Source organism: Phacochoerus africanus, chromosome 5 (assembly GCF_016906955.1).
Source record: "Phacochoerus africanus isolate WHEZ1 chromosome 5, ROS_Pafr_v1, whole genome shotgun sequence".
NCBI lineage: Eukaryota > Metazoa > Chordata > Mammalia > Artiodactyla > Suidae > Phacochoerus > Phacochoerus africanus.
In genome coordinates, this window is record NC_062548.1 from 1,484,030 (window position 1) to 1,499,729 (window position 15,700).

A 15,700-nucleotide genomic window follows, 5' to 3' on the forward strand; every position below is an offset into this window, starting at 1 on the left:
AGAATGTGTCTTATTTTTCTCTATAATGTCCTTACTGCCTAGCACAGCCCTGTGCAGTAGAATATCATATGAGCCACATACTCAAATTTAGGTTTTATAGTAGCAACATTAAAGATAAAAAAATCGGGAGTTCCTACTGTGGCTCAGTGGGTTAAGAATTCAACACAGTGCCCATAAGGATGTGGGTTTGATCCCTGGCCTTGCTCAGTGAGTTAAGGACTCAGCTTTGCCACACACTTTAGTGTAGGTCATGGATGTGGCTAGGATCCAGCATTGGTGTGACCATGGTGTAGGCCAGCAGCTGCAGCTCCAATTCGACCCCTAGTCTGGGAACTTGCATAAGCTGCAGGTGCAGCTGTTAAAAAAATCAGAAAAATAATTGTAATGATGTATTTAACCCAGTATATCAAAACTATTTCAGTGTCAAATTAATATAAAAAACTAGATATTTTACATTCTTTTTTGTACAGGTCTCCAAAATCTTATATATTATGTCTACAGCATATCTCAACTCTACACTAGCCACATTTTAAGTACTCAGTAACCATTTAGCTAATGAATGTTGTATTAGACAGTAAAGTCTAACAAATTATAGGTGATTAGCAAATGAATATTGCATAGGATGACTTTCAAGAAACAATCTTTTTGTCCCCCAACAGACTACCATGGCTGCAGGAGTCTTGCCTCAAAATGAACAACCATATTCTGCTTTGGCGAATAACAGTGGGTATGCTGTAAACATGAAAGGTAATAGTTCTTTAATATACCATTTGTCTCTGTATGAACTAGAATTTAATAAATCTCTATAAATGGACATGAAAGAAAAGGATTGGTTTTTCATATTGGAATCCCAAATTGCAGGTACTAGTTAAGGCCTTTTGTTTATTTCTGCCTTAACATTTTGGCCTCTTAAAATTCCTTTTCAAAATTCTGAGTAATGGAGTTCCCTTTTGGTACAGCAGGTTGAGGATCTAGCATTGTCACTGTAATGGCTCAAGTCCCTGCTGTGGTACAAGTTTGATCCCTAGCCCAGGAACTTCCACATGTCATGGGCATGGCCAAAAAAAGTTCTGATTAATGACCTTAGCTCTTTATTTTTCCTTAAATTTTTTTTTTTTTTTTGGTCTTTTTTGGCATTTCTTGGGCTGCTCCCGCGGCATATGGAGGTTCCCAGGCTAGGGGTTGAATCGGAGCTGTAGCTGCTGGCCTACACCAGAGCCACAGCAACGTGAGATCCAAGCCGCGTCTGCAACCTACGCCACAGCTCACGACAACGCCAGATCCTCAACCTACTGAGCAAGGCCAGGGATTGAACCCGCAACCTCATGGTTCCTAGTTGGATTTGTTAACCACTGCGCCACGATGGGAACGCCCTTAAATTTTTTATATTAACTTTTGAGGCTTTTTCTTTTTCTTTTTTTAAATTTTACCCATGGCATGTGGAAGTTCCAGGGCTAGGGATTGAACCAGAGCCATAGCCGTGACAACGCCATGTAGTTAATGCTGTAGGCCACAAGGGAAGTCTTCTTACACAACTTTTGAAGGTTACTTTTTATTTACAGTTATTAGAAAATATTGTCTATATTCCTCATGTGGTGCAATATATCCTTGAACCTATCTTACACCCTAGTAGGAGGTTTTGTACCTCCTACTCCCCTGCCTTTGTGTTGCATACCACCCCACCCCACTGGTATCCACCAGTTCTTTATATCTGAGTCTGCTTCTTTCACTAATTTGTTGTTTTTTAGTTTCCACATATAAGAGATATCATGTAATATTTGTTTTTCTCCGACTGACTTCACTTAGAATAATGCCCTCTGAGTCCATCCATGTTGTTGAAAATGGCAAAATTTCATTCTTTTTATGGCTGAGTAATGTTAATGTATATGTATACACCACATCTTCTTTATCCATTCATCTATTGATGGACACTTAGATTGCTTCCATATCTTGGTAATTGTAAATAATGATTCCTATAAACGGGGTCCATGTATCTTTTTGAATTAGTGTTTTTGTTTCTTTTAGGTATATACCCAAGAGTGGAATTGCTGAATCATGTGGTAGTTCTAGTTTTAGTTTTTTTGAGAAAACTGTGTTGTTTTCCACAGTGGCTGCACCAATTTGTAGTCCTACCAGCACTGTACAGTGTTCTCATTTCTCTATATCCTTGCCAACATTTGTTGTTTGTATTCTTTTTATTGATAGTGGTTTTGACAGGTGTGAGGTGTAAGATTAGCTCATTTATTTGTGATTTTTCTTGTTTCCTGAGGTAAGCTTGTATCACTGTAAACTTCCCTCTTAGAACTGCTTTTGCTCTGTTCCATAGGTTTTAGAACGTGGTGTATTTGCCTCTAAATATTTTTTTATTTCCTCTTTGACATCTTCAGTGATCCATTGGTTGTTTAGTAACTTTGTCTTTTTTAGGGCCACATCTGAGGCATATGGAAGTTCCCAGGCTAAGGGTTGAATTAGAGCTGTAGCTGCTGGCCTACACCACAGCCACAGCAACACTGGATCCTTCACCCCCTGAGCAAGGCCGGGGATTGAACCTGCATCCTCATGGACTATCAGGCTTGTTACCGCTGAGCTACAATGGGAATTTCTAATCCCTTAATTTTAAATGTGTTTTATTTATTTATTTGTTTATTTTATTTTTAAAAATTTATTTATTTATTTGTCTTTATGTCTTTTTTTTAGGCATACTGCATATGGAGGTTCCTAGGCTAGGGGACCAGTTGGAGCTGTAGCCACTGGCCTATGCCAGAGTCACAGGAACACGGGATCCGAGCCGCATCTGTGACCCACACCACAGCTCATGGCAACACCGGATCCTCAACCCTCTGAGCATGGCAAGGGATCGAGCCCGCAACTCCATGGTTCCTAGTTGGATTCGTTACCCACTGAGGCACGACGGGAACTCCTAAATGAATTTTAAAAGCTTTGCATTTGTACTCTTCTTCCCTCATGATTATTGGGGTTTTCCCCTTTTTTTCTTTATTTTCTTTTTTATTAAAGTATAGTTGATTTACAATATTGTATGATTACTCTTTTTGGTATCATATTTTACATCTAATAGTTTTATGTATCACTTAACTGCTTATTGTGCATATAGATGTTTTTATACTTCTGTCCTTTAACTTCTCTACTAGCTTTGTGTATGGATTATTTCCTGCCTTTACTGTATGATCACCTTTGCCAGTGAGCTTTTTCATTTTGTAATTTTCTTGTTTCTAGTTGTGGACTTTCTTTTTCACCTAGAGAAATTCTTTTAACACTTGTTGTAAAGCTGATTTGGTGGTGCTGAATCGTAGGTTTTGCTTGTCTGTAAAGCTATTGATCTCTATCAAATATAAACAAGAGCCTTGCTGGGTAGAGTATTTTTGGTTCTAAGTTTTTCTTTTTTATCACTTCTGGCCTGTAGAGTTTCTGCTGAAAAATCAACTGATAGCCTTATGGGAGTTCCCTTGTATGTTATTTCTTGCTTTTCCCTTGCTGCTTTTCATATTCTTTCTTTAATTTTTGCCACTTTAATTACAGTGAGTCTTGGGGTGTTCCTGTTTGGGTTAATATTGTGTGAGACTCTGCTTTCTGGACTTGAATGACTCTTTCCTTTCCCAATAACTTAGAAGCTTTTAGCTCTTATGTCTTCAAATATCTTCTCAGACCTTTTTTGTCTTTCTCTTCTACTTCACAGACCTCTCTGATGCCTGTATTAGTACACTTGATGTTGTCCCAGAGATCTCTTAAAGTGTCCTCATTTCTTTTCATTCTTTTTTTTCATTCTCTTTTCAAATCACTATTCATAATCAGTGATTTCAGCACTGTCTTCTAGCTCACCAGTCCATTTCTCTGTATCATTTAGTCTGCCACTGATTCCTTCTAGTGTAGTTTTCATTTCACTTATATTTTTCATCTCTGGTTCTTTATATTTTCTCTTTGTTAAAAACTTCTAACTTCTTGCTCTGTTCATCCATTCTTCTCCTGATTTCTTTCATCATCTTTAGGATCATTACTCTGAATCTACTCAGGTAGATTGCCTATTTCCACTTCACCTAGTTCTTCTGGGGTTTTATCTTATTCCTTTGGAACATGTTCCTCTGCTGCCTAATTTGTCTTAGTTGCTATTTGTGTTTCTATGTATGTGGTAGGTTAGTTACGTTTCTCAACCTTGGAGAAGTAGCTTTCTGTGGGAGACATTCTGTGTGTCCCTCTCATCATCCAAGCTGTATGCATTAAGGGTTCCCCTAAGGGAGCTGTGTGAGTACTTCTTTTGTAGGGGCTGACTCTGTAGGTAGTCATGTAGGTTTGGTTGGCCCCTAACCCAGTTGGTTGCCAGGCCCTGCCTTGTGTGGATGCTGCTGGCTGCTGTTTAGCAGGGCCTAGTCATAAGGTGGCTGGCTGCAGAACCCTAGGGGCCCTGGGACTAGTGCCCCTGGTAGGCAGAGTCAGGGTCCCAAAGACTCTGGGGCTGTTGCCTGCCCACTGGTTGGTGAAGCCAGGTCCTGGGGTTAGTACTGACCTACTGGTAGGCAGAGCCATTTCCTGGGGTCTGGCTGCAGGGCTCAGGGATCCTAGAACTTGTTTCAGATTATTGATGGTAAGGGTAGTGGGGTAGTTCCTGACACAGTTGTGTCTGTGGTCTGGGGTATCCTGAAGCTTCTATTGGCCTTCTGTGGACAGGGCCAAAGCCCAGCTGGTAGGGTCTGGCCTGCAGTGGGCTGCCTAGTTCCACAGGCTGTGAGATTGTAGTTTTCTTCTATTTGATATCTGTCCTCTTGGTGAGTGAGGCTGTTCAGGAGGCTAGTGCAAGCTTCCTGGAGGGAAGGGCCAGTGTCTGCCCGCTGGCAGGTAGAGCTGGGTTCTAACCCTAGTGGGCAGCCACTGGGAGCTCAAGAATTCTTCAGGTAGCCTGTCTGATGATGGGTGGGGCTGTGTCCCTGCTCAGTTAGTTGTTTGGCCTGAGGCATTCCAGGTCTGGTGTTATAGGCTATTGGGTGGGGCCAGGTTTTGGTACTAAACAGCCGACTTGGCAGCCACCAGCAGCAGTATTCACCCAGCGGAATGTTCCCAAATAAGGCCGTCCCCAGTGTCTTTGTTCCCCGGGTGAGCCTCAGTTGTCCTACCTTAACAGGAGACTTGCCAAGACCAGCAGGTAGGTTTAGGCTCCTGTCAAATTACTGCTTTTGCCCTTGCTTCTGGCATGTGAGATTTTGTGTGTGTCCTTTACGAGTGAAGGCTCTGTTTCCCCATTTCTGTGGGGCTCCCAAAATTCAAGCCCCACTGGCCTTCAAAGCTGAATCATCCTCCCAGTGCAGGACCTCCAGGCTAGGATTCCTACGTGGGGCTCAGAATTCTCACCATTATTCTCCAGAGTATGTTATTCTCCAGTCTGTGGGCTGTCCACCCGGGCATATGGGATTTGATTATATCACAAGTCCACCCCTCCTACCCGTCTTGTTGTGGTTCCTTTTTTGTCTTTAGTTGTAGGAGATCTTTTCTGGTAGGTTCCAGTCTCTTTCATCCATGGTTTTTCCGCAGATAGTTGTAATTTGGATGTGCTCACATAAGAGGAGGTTTCTGTTCCACCGTCTTGGTTGTTCTCTCCTTACTCTTTTAAGAAGGAATATTTAAAACAGTGTTTGTCGCCTGCATTCTCCTCTTAAACTGAAATTATCCAGCTGTTGCTCTCATCAAACGCCTACTTGTGATTCAGCCTTTCACTCGTTTCTTCATTTGTTATTCACAAGTGTCACTTAGAAAACACATTGAGAAGCTCTCCTCCTCTGTTTCGTTTTGTTTTTTTTTTTCCTCTCCTTTGTCACTGTCCTACTGTACTGATTTTTACAAGGTGCCTGGGAAGGAAGGGTGCTCTGTGACTCAGAGTCGTACTGCCACACTCATCCTTACTCTCACTGTTGCAAGTTCTAAGCTGGAAGTACACCTTGATTCCCTGTGACTTTGGCACCGCTGTTCTGGTTACTACCACCAACAGTTGTCAAGAGAAATGCTGAATAATTTTCTTTCTTTTTCTTTTTTTTTTGTGTGTGTGTGTGTCTTTTTGTCTTTTTGCCTTTTCTAGGGCTGCTCCCGAGGCATATGGAGGTTCCCAGGCTAGGGGTCGAATTGGAGCTGTAGCCACCGGCCTACATCAGAGCCACAGCAAAGTGAGATCCGAGCCGCGTCTGCAACCCACACCACAGCTCACGGCAATGCCCGATCCTTAACCCACTGAGCAAGGCCACGGACTGAACCCGCAACCTCATGGTTCCTAGTCTCATTTGTTAACCACTGCGCCACGATGGGAACTCCATGAATAATTTTCCTTGGCAGTACCCTTGCATGTGGTTTTCTTACTGCCTTCTTTGGGTTTTGCCTATGTTCGCTTTGGTGCTCCTCTATAGGGAACTTTGAAGTGTTTGCTTTTCCTGAGTATGGATTAGATAATATAAGGAAAAGTAAAGGAGTAAGGGTCTAAAAGTATTAAGCACTTGCTGGGAATAATTGGTTCTCAGCTGATTGTGCCTCATGTTGGAATCTAACCACTCCACCAGAGGGAGCTCTCTTTTCCCACTTCTGACCTTTTCTGGATTCCAGATCCTTGTAGATTCTCCTTCCCCTGTCCCTTCTATGTCTGGCTCTAGAGGGACTAATACATCTGATAGCTACCATCTATGGAAAGCTTTTGTGTGCCAGGCTTACTGCTTGTTCATTTCCTTGGTTTTAGAAAGAGGTGCTCTCTAAAACAAATGCAATGATGGTATCTACTTACTGCTTCTCTTGTAGAATAATGGGGTGTTTTTTCCCCCTAAGTAACTTTGCAGCTAAGAATGTAGGAGTTGGATGAGTCTTTTTCCCTAGCCCTTCTTCTACTGGAATGTTACCGTCTAAGTTGGTGTTTCTCGCCTGGGATTCTGTTGGCTTTTGAGGTGGGACAACTCCTCATGGTACAGGAGAGCCGTGAGCATTGAAGACATTTGGTAACCCTGCCCACCCCCCAGGTTACAGTGATTAATTACAGTGACAACCAAAGCATATCCATTTCCAAATGCCCCTAGGAAGGTTGTAACCTCTATTGTCACCCACTAGAGAAGCTGATTTTTACCTTTTCCAAGACACTTTTTAAAAAAAATAAAATATTCCTCAGTGTATAAATGTAGCTAATTTTGAACTAGGAAAAAAATCTAGAAAAATAAAAAGCTTACTTTATATCTTCTTAAAATGCATCTCATTTATGACGATGGTCAGTTAAACTTCTAGTATTTTTTCTTAATTTTGGCTAATGGATCATGGGAAATTTTAGGAGACATACAACTAAAGTACTTAAATTACTTTTTTTTCTTTCTTTTTTTTTGTCTTTTGTTGTTGTTGTTGTTGTTGTTGTTGTTGCTATTTCTTGGGCCGCTCCCGCGGCACATGGAGGTTCCCAGGCTAGGGGTTGAATCGGAGCTGTAGCCACCGGCCTACGCCAGAGCCACAGCAACGCGGGATCCGAGCCGCGTCTGCAACCTACACCACAGCTCACGGCAACGCTGGATCGTTAACCCACTGAGCAAGGGCAGGGACCGAACCCACAACCTCGTGGTTCCTAGTCGGATTTGTTAACCACTGCGCCAAAAATTACTTTTAAAAGAGGAGTTCCCGTTGTGTCTCAGCAGTAAGCAAACCCGACTAGGATCCATGAGGATGCAGGTTTGATGCCTGGCCTTACTCAGTGGGTTAAGGATCTGGTGTTGAGGTGAGCTGTGGTGTAGGTTGCAGACATAGCTCAGATCCCAAGTTGCTGTAGCTGTGATGTAGGCCGGCAGCTGTAGCTCGGATTAGACCCCTGGCCTGGGAACTAACGTATGCCATGGATGTGGCCATTAAAAAAAATTACTTTTAAAGGAAAATAGAAAACTCAGCAATAATTAGCTTTGGAAATAGACCTTAATTTAAATCATGATTCTACATTTTTTGGGGAAAAAAAGAAAAGTCTTATTTTGGAAATTTTCAACATTCATGGAAGTATACAGAATCCACTAAAGATTCGCATGTGATTATCACACCCCTGTACCCCGTGGAAGTACTATCCCCTATATAAATCACTCAGCTTTAACAGTCTCAGCTCACTCACTCCCTCTACTCCCTTCCTCTACTTCCAGATTATTTCATTTGTTAACCATATCATCATTGCATTAACTAAAAATAAATTTAACACTAATTGCTTAGGCATCTAAACATTGCTCAAATTTCTGATCGTCTCATACATATATGTATGTTTATTTGAATCAAGGTCCAAAAAACGACATTGTTTAATATACTGTAATTGGTTGATATGTGTCTAATATCATTTAAATTTGGCTTTCCCTGTCTCTTGTTCCTTATAGTTTGTTGGAGAAACCACGTTTTTTTTTTTTTTTTTTTTTGGCCCTATAGAGTTTGCCACAATCTGTATTTTGCTGGTTATATCCTTGTGGTATTTCCTGTAAATAGAATTGATAGAGGGATGTAGAGTCTAATCAGATTTTTTTTTTATTGGCATAATATTACATGGATGGTGCTATATTCTTCCATCAGGATGCCCATGATGTCTTGTTGTCTCTTTTTTTGTGATATTAGTTCTTCTATTTTAAAATAATTCCAAACTTATACAGAAAACTACAAAAAAGTTCCTGTGTATTTTTCACCCAGAGACCCCCATTCAGGTTTTATCAGCTGTCTCAATGATATCCTTTAATAGCAGAAGGATTCTTATCAATTTTTTTTTCAGTTTCTTTTGATGACTGTAGTCCTTTTTGACCTTTGTGAAGAGTACAGGCCAGTTCTTTTGCAGTATGTTCCTCAATTTAGGTTTGTCTGCTATTTCATCATAAGATTGAGGTTATGCATTTTTGACAGAAACATCACAAAAGTGAGTCTATGCTTTTCTTATAGTGTATCCTATCGAGTGACACAGATATCATTTTACTTTAAAACTGGAAATGTTAAGTTTGATTGCATCAGTAAAGCGGTATCTGCCAAGAATTACCTATTACAAATTGTTCTTTCTCTGTTCATAATTAATATTTCATGAGAGATGTTTTGAGACCATGTATATATCCTGGTCCTCATCCAGTTTTTACCCAGTAGTTTCAGCTTTTAATTATTACTATGATAGATAACTAAGTGGAGGGTTTTGTTTTGTTTTGTTTTTTGTTTTTTGGTCTTTTTTCCCTTTTTAGGGCCGCTCCTGTGGCATATGAGGATTCCCAGGCTAGGAGTCCAATCGGACCTGTAGCTGCCGGTCTACACCACAGCTACAGCAATATGGGATCCCAGCCGTGTCTGTGACCTACACCACAGCTCACGGCAACGCCAGATCCTTAACCCACTGAGCAAGGCCAGGGATCGAACCCGCTACCTCATGGTTCCTAGTCGGATTCGTTAACCACTGAGCCACGAAGGGAACTCCTAAGTGGAGGTTTTTTAATTCCATCACTCCCTCTGCATTTCTTAGTTGGCACTTTACTATGAGGAAGAAATTTCCCTTTCCATTTATTTGTTCACTCATTTCTTTATTTAAGTTTAGGTTGCTATTTTGTTCAATGCAATACCGTCTTTTACTATCATTCATTTTGATGCTCAAATACGGTACTGTCATATTTGGCCGGTAAGAACCCTTTAGCTCTATCATTTTGACATATCCCACCACTCCTACATTCCTTGCTTTCTAGGACAGCAAGAGCTTCCAGTCTCATATTGTGCTTTCCCTGTCTCACCCCTGAAATCAGTCATTTTTTCCCAAGGGGCCCTGGTTTCTTTTAGCTGGGGCTGGGGTTAGTGGTGGGGGGTGGGGCGGTATTTAGAAACCAAGATGTATTTAACTACTGGATGTGCTAACTGCTGCTGGAATGTTAGAGTTCCCAAGCTCCCTAGGAGAGAATGCTAGAAAATATGCATTAATATACATACACACACACATACACCTGTCCGTTTTTACATGCGTATTTATTTTTGTTTCTATCTGTACATGTTGAAAACCATGACTTCATTTGATACTTCCTATTCTAATCCAACTCAATACCATTATTCTAGCTTTTTCAATTATGTTTATAATTCCCATCTCCAAGAATGAGAAGTCTGGCTCTATTTTTTTCTTTTTATAGCCACACCTGCGGTACCTGGAGGTTCCCAGGGTAGCGGTCAAATTGGAGCTACAGCTTATAGCAGTGCCAGATCCTCAACCCACTGGGTAGGGCCAGGGATCGAACCTACATCCTCAGAGAGATGCATCCACAGAGAAACCAGGGCTCCTTGGGAAAATGATTGATTTCTTGCTGTATTTCTGTTGTTTTTTTTTTTTTTTTTAATTTTGTTATAGTTGATTTACAGTGTTCTGTCAGTTTCTGCTGAACAGCAGAGTGACCCAGCCATACATATTTATATATTCTTTTTCTCATATTATCTTCCATCATGTTCTGTCACAAATGATTAGATATAGGTCCCTGTGCAGGAGTGTCCAGTTCTTAACATGATAGTCCACAGTGGGAACTCCAGAAACCAGTGTCTTACTAGCCCCGATATGTTTGCTTATTTATTCAGCCCTCTTTTTCATAACCAGTCTACCAGCCCTGCCCAGCCATCAGCACCTTAGCTCTTTCTCCACATGAGGCCCACATCCTGCCAGGCTGCGTGCCATGCACCCTCTTTTGTTGCCTTCTCTGTGTTGGCACTGACCTCTGCTAAATGACTTAGGCCTGGCCTATAGTTTTTTCTTCCTTGGTTATATATATATTTTATTTGAAATATGGTGATAATTGTACAGTCGCCGGCTATTGTAAGAAATAGTACAAAAAGATCCCATTTACCCTTTACTTAGTTTCCGCCAGTGGTAACATCTTACAAAACTATAGTACAGTGTCATAGCCAGGATATTGACATTGTTATGGTCAAGACAGTTCCATCACTACAGGGATCCCTCTTGTTGCCCTTTGATAGCTAAACCTACTTGGCTTGGATTTCTTGGGTGTGTCCTATTTAAGCATAATATAGCTTCTTGAACATGTAAGTTTATGTCTTTCTTCAAAGTTGGGAAGTTTCCAACCATTATTTCTTCAAATATTTTTTTAGTCTCACTCTCTTCCTCCTCTGGGATTCAGTGATACAGACATGTTAGCTTCTTTGTGGTGGTGGTGTTTTTGATTGGTTTTGTTTTGGTTTTTTTGTTTTGTTTTGCTTTTGCTTTTTCTTTTTTTGGCTATCCTGTGACATAAGGAGTTCCCTGGCCAGGAATCAGATCCAAGCCACAGTTGTGACCTAAGCCACAGCTGCGGCAATGCTGGTTCCTTAATCCACTGTGCCAGGCAAGGGATCAAACTTGCATCCCTGTGCTCCCAAGATACCACTGATCCCATTGCGCCATAGTGGGAATTCCTAGCTCCTTTGTTAAGTCCTGTAGGCCCCTGAGAATCTATTCATTTCTGTAAGTCTATTTTACTGTCTGTTTAGATTGTATAATTTCTGTTGATCTGCCCTCAAGGTCACTAATCATATTTTCTGTCATTATACTCTTGAGCCCAGCCAGAGAGTTTTTAAATCTTGGTTATGTATTTTTCAGTTCTGTAGTTCCTATTTGTTTCTCTTTTTATAACCTCTATTTCTTTGCTGAGAATTTCTGTTTATTTATTTGCTTTCGTAATTGCTGAATTATTTTTAGGATAGCTTCTTTAAAATCCTGATTGGGTGACTTCAATGTAATGTTTATCTCCATTTCTCTGTTGATTGTCTCTTATTCAAGTTGTAATTTTCTTGGTTGTTGGTATGACAAATAATTTTCTTTAAATGTGTTGTAGACCTTTAAAGTCCTATTTCTTCTTATAGGCATCTCCCTCTTGAAGTGTAACTCGAGAACCAGGTGGGTATGTACACCCTGCTTCCCATTCAGCCATATTGACACCACCCCAACAAAAGTGGAGCACTTACACTGTCTTCTTGCAGGTGACTGATGTGGAACTTCAGCCCCCCCATCAACTCTGTTGACACCTTTGTGGGCCACTGCCCTTCTCTGTCATGTTCCCTTTGAACGGGGGGTTATAAAACTAGTTCCCTGGGGAAAAGATCAGCTGCCCACTAGGAAGAGGGCAATTAAGGGTGACTCATGCCACTTTGTTGCTGTAGGATGCAGTTGAAGCTCATTTCCCTTTTGGGCCATGTGGACACGTGGGAAGCATAGTGCCAGCTATCCCACCTCCCACCACTGCTTTCTTCCGCAGGGATACCTGGTGTTGTGGGAGGTTCAGCTCCCCAGTGGGCCCCACTGATACTGGGAACAGTGTAGGGGAAGACAGGAGTGCCAGCTAGCCTGCTTCAGCACATTTTTAAAAACACATTCATCAGTTGATGGGCATTTGTGTTGTTTCCACTTTTTGGCTATTATATAGCTTTGAACACTTGTGTACAAGTTTTTGTGTGGACACATGTTTTTATTTTTCCCGAGTCTATACCTTAAAGTAGACTTTCTGAGTTGGATGCTCTTTATTTTTTCATTTGAGGATCTGCCAGATTATTTTCCAAAGTGGTTGTGCCCTTTTATATTCCCATCAGCACTTTATGGGGCCTCTCAAGTCTTCCCATTCCCACAGCACTTGTTATTATCTGACTTAATGGTCCTAGTCCACCTAGTGATTATGAAGTGATATCTCATTGTGGTTTTGATTTGCATTTCACTGATGCTTAGTGAAGTTGAGAATCTCATGTGCTTATTGGCCATTTCTATTTCTTTTTGGAAAAATGCCCATTCAGACACCATAAAAGTCATGCTTTTTTTTTTTTTTCTTCTTTTTTGGGACTGTACCCGCAGCATATGGAGGTTCCCAGGCTAGGGGTCCAATCAGAGCTCTAGCTACCAGCCTACGCCAGGATCCGAGCTGCGTCTGCAACCTACACCACAGCTTACAACAACACTGGCTCCTTAACGCACTGAGCGAGGCCAGGGATCAAACTTGCATCCTCATAGATACTAGTCGGGCATGTTACCACTGAGCCGCAATGGGAACTTCCTATTCAGAGGTTTTTAGTATATATATAAGGCTTTGCAATTATCATCACTCTCTAAATCCAGAACATTTTCATCATATCAAGCAGAAATTAGCAGTCCCAATTTCTTTTTTTAAAAATTTTTATTGGAATATAGTTGATTTACAATGTTGTCAATTTCTTTTGTACAGCAAAGTGACCCAATCATACATATATAAACATTCCTTTCTTATGTTATCATGGTCTATCCCAAGAGACTGTGTATCATTTCCTGTGCTATACAGTAGGACCTCATTGCTTAATCATTCCAAATGTAATAGTTTGCATCTACTAACCCCAAACTCGCAGTCCATTCCACTCCCTCCCCCTCCCACTTAGCAACCACAAGTCTGTTCTCCATGTTTGTGAGTCTGTTTCTCTTCTGTAGATAAGTTCATTTGTGCCACATTTTAGATCCCACATATAAGTGATACCATGTCTTTCTCTTACTGACTTACTTCACTTAATATGATAATTTCTAGTTGCATCCATATTGCTACAAATGTCATTTCTTTCCTTTTTATGGCTGAGTAGTATTCCATTGTGTATATGTACCACATCTGCTCAGTCCATTGATCTGTTGATGGACATTTAAGTTGTTTCCATTTCTTGGCTATTGTGAATCTTGCTACAGTGAATATAGGATGCATGTATCTTTTTGAATTAAAGTTTTGTCTAGATATATGCCCAAGAGTGGGATTGCTGGGTCATATGGTAGTTCTATATTTAGTTTTCTGAGGAACCTCCATACTGTTTTCCATAGCAGTTGTACCAATTTACATTCCCACCAACAGTGTAGGAGGGTTCCCTTTCCTCCACACCCTCTCCAGTATTTGTTATTTGTGGACTTTTTGATGATAGCCATTTTGACTGGTGTGAAGTGGTACCTCATTGTAGTTTTAATTTGTATTTCTCTGATAATGTGCCTGTAGGCCATCTTCATGTCTTCCTTGGAAAAACATCTATTTATAGGTCTTGTGCCCATTGTTTGATTGGGTGTTTGGTTTTTGTTGTTGTTGTTGTTGTTGAGTTGTATGCATTGTTTGTATATTTTGGAGGTTAGGCCCTTGTCAGTTGCATCATTTGCAACTATTTTCTCCCATTCCATAGGTTGTCTTTTTTTTTCTTTTATGGTTTCCTCTGCTGTGCAAAAGCTTGTAAGTTTGATTAGATCCCATTGGTTTATTTTTGTTTTTATTTGTTTCTTTGGGAGACTGACCTAAGAAAACATCTGTATGGTTTATGTCAAAGAATGTTTTGCCTATGTTCTCTTTTAGGAGTTTTCTGGTGTCTTATTTTTAAATCTTTAAGCCATTTTGAATTTGTTTTTGTGCATGGTATGAGGGTATATTCTAGTTTCATTGATTTACATGTGGCTGTCCAGTTTTCCCAACACCACTTGCTGAAGAGACTCTTTTTCCCATTTTATATTCTTGCCTCCTTCATCAAAGATTAATTGACAGTAGGTGTCTGGTTTGTTTCTGAGCTCTCTATTTTGTTTCATGGATACATATCTGTTTTTATACCAATACCACACTGTCTTGACTATGGTACTTTGTAATATTTCTGCAGTCTAGGAGACTTATGCCTCCTGCTTTGTTTTTGTTTTTGTTTTTTCCTCAGTATTGTTTTGGCAATTCTGGGTCTTTTATGATACCATGTAAATTTTTGGATTTTTTTTTTTCTGTGAAAAATGTCACAGGTAATTTGATAGGGATTGTATTAAATTTGTAGATTGGGCGGAGTTCCCGTCATGGCACAGTGGTTAATGAATCCGACTAGGAACCATGAGGTTACGGGTTCAATCCCTGGCCTTGCTGAGTGGGTTAAGGATCTGGTGTTTCTGTGAGCTGTGGTGTAGGTTGCAGACATGGCTCTGATGCAGCATTGCTATGGCTGTGGTGTAGGCCAGTAGCTACAGCTCCGATTCAACCCCTAGCCTGGGAACCTCCATACGCCATGAGAGCAGTCCTAGGGAAAAAAAAAAAAAAAAATTGTATATTGCTTTGTGCAGTATGGCCATTTTAACAATATTAATTCTTCCAATCCAGGATCATGGGATATCTTTCCATTTCTTTAAATCCTCTTTAATTTCCTTGATTAATATTTTATAGTTCTCAGCATATAAGTCTTTTACCTCCTTGGTCAGGTTTATTCCTAGGTATTTAATTTTTGGGAGTGTGCAATTTTTAGAAGTATTTTTTTATATTCCTTTTCTAATATTTCATTGTTAGTGTAAAGAAGAACAATTTCTGAATGTTAATCTTGTAAACTGCTACTTTGCTGAATTCGTTGATCAGTTTGAATAGTTTTGTGTGGTGTCCTTAGGGTTTTCTATATATATTATCATGTCATCTGCATAGGGTGACGATTTTATCTCTTCTCTTCCAATTTGGATACCTTTTATTTCTTTTGTTTGTCTGATTGCTGTGGCTAGGATTTCTAATACTATGTTGAATAAAAGTGGTGAGAGTAGGCATCTTTGTCTTATTCCATATGTTTGCAGGAAGGCTTTCAGCTTTTCTCTGTTGAATATTACATTGGTTGTGAGATTGTCATAAATGGAACATATAGATATGTTCCCTCTATATCCACTTTGGTAAGAGTTTTTATTATGAATAGATATTGCATTTTGTCAAATATTTTTCTGCATCTGTTGAAATGATTA

The 15,700-nt window shown here is 40.3% G+C and overlaps 1 protein-coding gene across 1 annotated transcript in view; it reads left to right on the plus strand.

Moving 5' to 3' along the window:
* The window catches only part of PTPDC1 (protein tyrosine phosphatase domain containing 1), a 95,886-nt gene that overhangs the window by 30,756 nt on the left and 49,430 nt on the right, over nt 1-15,700 (plus strand). The window contains exon 2 of the mRNA XM_047779341.1: nt 660-747. Within this exon, the coding sequence (XP_047635297.1) occupies nt 666-747 (82 nt within the window). The 5' untranslated portion in view covers nt 660-665. The remainder of the gene's footprint in view (nt 1-659; nt 748-15,700) is intronic.